This window comes from Pteropus vampyrus, unplaced genomic scaffold (genome assembly GCF_000151845.1).
Source record: "Pteropus vampyrus isolate Shadow unplaced genomic scaffold, Pvam_2.0 Scaffold53, whole genome shotgun sequence".
NCBI lineage: Eukaryota > Metazoa > Chordata > Mammalia > Chiroptera > Pteropodidae > Pteropus > Pteropus vampyrus.
The window spans coordinates 82,181-88,489 of record NW_011888834.1 but is presented as its reverse complement, the minus strand read 5'-3'; the positions used below and the strand labels follow the sequence as shown (position 1 = coordinate 88,489).

At 33.7% G+C, this 6,309-nt stretch overlaps 1 protein-coding gene across 2 annotated transcripts in view; it reads right to left on the bottom strand.

Annotated features, from left to right (window-relative positions):
• Positions 1 to 6,309, bottom strand: part of GLRA3 (glycine receptor alpha 3) — a 133,544-nt gene that overhangs the window by 104,111 nt on the left and 23,124 nt on the right. For both annotated transcript variants that reach the window (XM_011360250.1, XM_011360251.1), the window contains exon 2: positions 3,898 to 4,025. In XM_011360250.1, coding sequence (XP_011358552.1) covers positions 3,898 to 4,025 — 128 coding nt within the window. The remainder of the gene's footprint in view (positions 1 to 3,897; positions 4,026 to 6,309) is intronic.

Below are 6,309 nucleotides of genomic sequence, written 5' to 3'. Positions count from 1 at the left end.
GCATCAAGTCAACAACTTACTTTCAAGTAGTTTAGAAAAAAACATAGTTAAGTCCTCTACTTGCAAATCTGTTAGTCTGAAATTATTTTAAAATTAAAAAAAAATTACTACAGAAAGAATATAAAATAAAAATCAAATAAAACCTAAAAATATAGAAAACAGAATCTAAATCTGTGAACATTTTAAATGAGCATCAACAATTTTAGAAAGGCCTAGTATTAAAGAGATTGTTCTTGTTAAAATGACCTTGTATTATGTAAAAATGCAAGTAGAAAATATACCTTTAAAAAAAAATAATTGTGAATTTTATTTGAGAACAACAGTGTCTGGATGGATAGGAATAGTTAAAAATGGATAAAGAAAATGCTAACATTTTTCCTGAAAAAAAAAATATGAGCAGGAAATGAGTATTAGGCACATGTGCCATTCCGGGGATAGAATGTGTTACTACAGAAATGACTGCTTGAAAACTGGATCTGTGATGTGAGAGAAAGGGATTAATGCAGAGAACTATTACAGAAGAAAAGACAGAACACCACAAAGACACTGTGACGGCAAACAATGTCATTTCTAGATAAAGAGAGTGGCCATGGGAGATATAATGAAAAAGAAAACTTAACAAAAATCCACTCGATATCTGGGAGGAAAACAGAATTAGGTGATTTCTGAGTGTATTTCTGCTTGGATCCAAATTAGACTCAAAGACCAACTGAGGGCCCAAACGATGTCAAAGGGGAGAAATAAAATCTAAAGGAAGCTGGTAAAATCATTTAGTGAAATAATATCTTATTTTCTATAGATGTACTTTTATTTGCTATTCAATTAATTTTTATCTGTTAAACTAGCGTCTAGTTTCAGATGACTCCTGAAAACTTCTATTTCAAGAGGGCGATTGAACAGTTTTCTTTCTCTCTGAGAATATAAAAAGTATATTACCCAATAAAAATGAGACTAAGCATATCACACCAAAGAGAATAGGAGGAAAATCATAATTAGTTTAATGATAGAATACAAAAGGCAGAAGAAAACAGAGCAAAGCCTAAAATAAATACAGGTTAAGACATGGAGAGGTGAGCTAATCTGCTAAGAATGACCCGGGGAGGCAAAAAGCTTAGGGTCACCTATAGGGAAGGAGGTAGGGAGTTGGAAGGGGCCAGTGGGGTGAGACCACGGGTACCTGTCTCAGAAAGCTCCCTGCTTCTCATCCATATCCCTGTAGAGCAGGGGCAGGCTGTGGTTTATCCCCGTAGAGTTTTTGAAGGAATGGAAATCACTTTTTTTTTTTTTTAGTTTTGCAAACATAGTGTATTAAGGTGATTGGAAATAATATGATTCTCTTAGTCAGTGATGACTTTTTAATTGTCTTCTTTTCCAGCTTTATTGAGATATAATTAACATACAACATGATGTGAGTTTAAGGTATGCAATGTGTTTATTTGACAAACTCACATATTGCCATATGATCGGCACCATAGCATTAGCTAACACCTCCATTGCGTCATATAATTACTATTTCTTTTTTTGTGGTGAGAACATTTAAACCACCATCTTAGCAACTTTCAAGTATATGATACAATATTGTTAACTATAGTCACCATGCTGTGCATTAGACCCCAAGAACTTTATTCATCTTCTGTTTCCAAAAAGTTAAAAAAAAAAAAAAAACAGCAGGAGAAATAACTTTTTTGATTACTGAAAACAAGGTTCCTAACAGTACTTCTAAGGTATCTCTGTTTTTGCATCTGGCGGACCCCAGACCAAAGTCTGGTCAATACTCAGTTCTCACCTAAGTGTTCTGGCCAGGACACTGATGTCTCTGTCAGATTTTCTTTTTCCAGAGAGAAATAGCAGAAAACTACCTCTCTCTATAAACACACACACACACATGGACTAAACCTGTATCAGCACCCGGGAAAATCAGATTAATCCTTTCTGAACTACAGAGTGTTTCTCTCATCTATAAGAAAACTGGCGACTTAAAGAAAATGAACAAGATGAAGAAACCTAATTGTTCCTGCAGGAAGAAAAGAGAAATCCCTGGGCAGAAAAGGAAAAAAGAAGTGGAAAGCAAGAACGGAGGACGTAAGTCGGTGGTCTAGTTAGCACAAAGAAATCTCTCGCCTTCTTTGTAAAAGGCCCAGAGAGCAATCAGGTTTCCTCAGAAGTAACTAATTTTACTTTCGGAGTGTTCGCCTCAAAGAAGTGGAGCTGTGCAGAAGGACTGCCCAGGCAAGGAACTGCCACTTTTCATCACTAATATTTAGACAATTTAAGGTTTGCCAAGTTCAGATACATGATTTTTACCATTGTCGTAAATAAATCAAACAGCTAAACCAACAAAATAGCACCTGCCTTGCAGCCTGTGACACAACCCCTAGGACTTCACACTCGAGGAAAATGGTTCAGGATAAAGAGGTCTATGAAGAGACCAAAGCATGAAACAATTAAATGGTCCTAAACATTCCAAAAGTATACAGACGACGCCATATAACATCAAAGAGTGATTCAGATGACAAATCTGAATTATTATCCTTAAATCTGTAGAGAAAGAACAAGAGCAAAGGGTATGAGTGGGGTGTGTTAGCCTCAGATGATGGAAGACACTGGGTTGTTTTTTTTTTAAGAGAAAGAAAATTGTTTTGAGGAATAATACAATGCCAGCATAAGAGATAATTGTATTAAAGACAAACGTCCATAAGAGGCTACTACTTTCCCTCAAGTTGTAAAAGATGCTTGTAATGCTGAAATTTTTCATTTTCATTTGTATATGCCACTCCTTAAACTGTACTATTTTCTCGCAGCTTGCATTCAGTGTTTTCCTCCTGTGCAGTTGAAAATACTTATGTTCAAAATCCTTAAAAACGAATCAAGAAATACAATCCACAATTTAAATGTTAAACTCGTTTTTAAATTGAAGGAATTTATAATTTCTACTCATAAATTATCAGTGAATTTTACTCCTTTATTTTTCTCCTGCTACCCATTCTCAGTATTTACCTCTCTGAGTAATTTTTATGCCAATGCTAAGTAATTCTTTTTTTTTAATCTCATAAAAACAAATTCAGGGAATAAAAGGATTATTGTAAAATACATTGGTTTTCTTTTCATCTTTAGAAATAAAAATAGCTTAGCTGAATGCCATGGGAAAGATGTGTATTCTTATAACTTAGATTATTTTTTATTAAATAGGATAATATTCAAGAGATAGTAAATAAAGAAGAGCATGGAAGAAGTTTTCTAATCTTTTGCCATAGATTAAATTATAGGACATATTGTAGTTCTGGATAATCCACATATAACTTGTATAAATGTGTTCTTTATCACTGTACTAAACAGAAAAAAGAGTGCCCAAACTGACAATTACATTTTTTCCTACAAATTTAGGTAAAACATTTGGTAGGTGGAATAATTTCTTAAACATTATCAGTGGCTGCGGATTATCCAGACCCTTCCCCAGGACGTAAATTCAACAACTGTTTGATTCTCCACAATATAGAGTCCTGATGTGGGGAGATTTAAAATAGGGGAAGGTTTATTGATGGCTGTATAGAAATTTCCATTCCAGTTAGTGAGAATATTCCATTCCAGTAAGTAAGAATGTATGTATTAAAGTTATATATAATATATAATTTCCTAAAATGAATTGTCATGATAGTACATATTATAAATAATTAGAGAAGGAAAATAAAACAGTATTGATCCAAAGAAGACAAATTAGGATAGCTATTAACATAAGAACAAATTTCTTCTTTTAAAAATATTTTGTCTTAATACATAGTACTCTGAAGGTTATTGGAAATAACCATAAGAATTTTTGGTGGAATCAATTTTAAAATGTACCTTGTTTAATCATATTCAAAACACATTTCTATATATAGTAGTAAGCAGAAGAAATACCTTTAAAATTAGGTCTGATTCTTGCATCATACCCCGATGTCCTCCCCATTAATTTATCCAGAAAGTCAGAAGGTGACATTGGAGCACTTCGAGATCTTGCACTATCTGTTTCCTTTGTTGCAACCAAACTACAAATGAGAAAAAAATATACAGATTTTACCAAAAAAGCCTCCTAACAATTGTTGCCTACAAATATAAAATTACTATGTTAAGCTAAAAAAAGACCTTGAAAACGAAAAGAAAATCTTTACATACTATACAGTGAATGTGATCATAATGACAGATAGGTATTTATAGATTTACAGTCAGTATTTATAAGGTTTTCTAAGTTTTCAGCCCAAACTTCATTTCTCATTGCAATTTTTAGCTAAAAGTATCCTTAGTGATTCAGGCATAAGAAAATATGAAAGTTCAGCTGTGAAATACAATTCTTATGCTTTTATTGAAGGAAAAACGTCACCTTTAGTTTCTGTGAATTTTTAAAACAGTAATAAAACTGTCTGATCGATTAAACAATCACATTCTTTCCTTCTTAGAGTGTCTCCTATATTAGTAACAGACCCAGTTAAGTTCATTCTGCTTTCGCTTTGCCATTCCTCTACAGTACATCCTGTTCAGATCTTAAATTTGTGCATCAAGATTGAGAAGTTACTGTAAAAGTGGTCTGTGCACCTGGATATTATACGATGGAAAACTGTGTTCGTGAAAGGTAAAGCGCTACTGTATTTTTTCATTCATACATTTTCCTTTTTATGCATCTGTGCATCCTGGAAACTCATAAGTGTAACTGGCACTCAGTTTATCTAAGTTGGTCCACAGAAGGCGTAGGCCTGCATGCAAATATCAAAGCTTCACTTAGGGAAATAAAGCAGACATTCTGAGCACACATGTGTTTAAAACTGATATATTCAAACTGATGTTACTTCCTGCAGATTGTCAATCATCACATCCTCTCAGCTCTGTCACTCAACTCAGAACATTGCCAAACCCTGAACCTTTGTGGTCACCACCTACCTGCTCTCAGCAGTATCAAGTTATTAAATTCTTCCTGCTAGCTTTTCTAATAAGTGGTAAAAATGGAGCTTAGAGCTATCACCATTAAATTGTTGACAACACATATATATATATTTGGTGATTTTGTAGGCACAATTTTAAAATTCAGTATCAGTGATAATGTGAGAATGAGATTTCTGAAAGCATTGTATCACAACTAACAGCACTTATTAACTATTCTAGAGGTTCGATCTAGTTCTGGACATTCTAAGTCACTTACCTTCCCAATGATTCCTACTCTGTCTTTTTTGCTTTCTCCCTAAACAGAAGCTTCTCCTCTTCCTGTTCTGTTGGTTCCATATTACTTTCTGACACTTTATCTCTGTGTTACTTGTCAGCTGAACTCTCTGCCCATTGTGATCTCTGGAAAGTTTTTTTAATGTCATCATCATCATCATCATCATCATCATCATCATGAAAAGAAAACACCCATTACCTTTTCAATAACTAAAATTTTCCTCTACCATACATTTTAAATAACTTGATCAAACTACTTCATGTATTACTGCAAGTCTCTGGTTAATTGCCAGGATTCTGAAAAAGCTGGTGTATTTTTTGAGTTTTCTTACTGCCCTTATGGAGGAGAGAATTAATGGAGATCTGTACTCCACTTGTTTTGCTGACATACCACGCTGACGGTGTCTTCCTAGACTTCATTTTTTTTTTTTTTAATTATATCTGTACTTTAAAAAACCACACTTCAGCTTTGTCTTGGGCTGCTGCTCCTCCTCCTACTCTTCCTCCTCGTCCTGCTCCTCCTCCTTCTCCTTCTCTCTCTCTCTCTCTCTCTCTCTCTCCTTTTTACCTTCCCTCCTTCCCTCTCTCTCTCAGAACCTGATATTGGGGGATTTAAAGCCTCTGAGAGAGAGAATGAGAAAGAGAGAGTGTTAAATTATCAACATGGCAAGTGTTACTAGAGCATTTTCAAAATTTGGCACAATAATAGCACAATAAAGAAAAAAATGTTGAAGGACAGAAATGAAATTAAAATTTTTACCGCATGCCTACAATTTTAGCAAAGTAAAAGTAATTTGATTTCTTTAGGCAGATAAATGCTAAATTTTAATGATAATAATTGTTTGCATTCATACAATACTTACCTTCTAAAAAATCTGTCTTTTCCTATACTTTTTATTAACCTACTTTTAAAGTAATTTTTTTTCAAATGTTACAGACGAACATTAATCTTAACATGGAATAAGAACATTAAAAAATAACATCTTTTTATCTCATAGCAAGTAATCATGTATCTATTGTTATAGGTTATTATAAAAGTTTGAATAAGGTATTGAATATTTTCCAGTAATGGAGATAAAGATGTCCTCTGTATATACCTTTTCTTTAGTTATTGCCCCATAC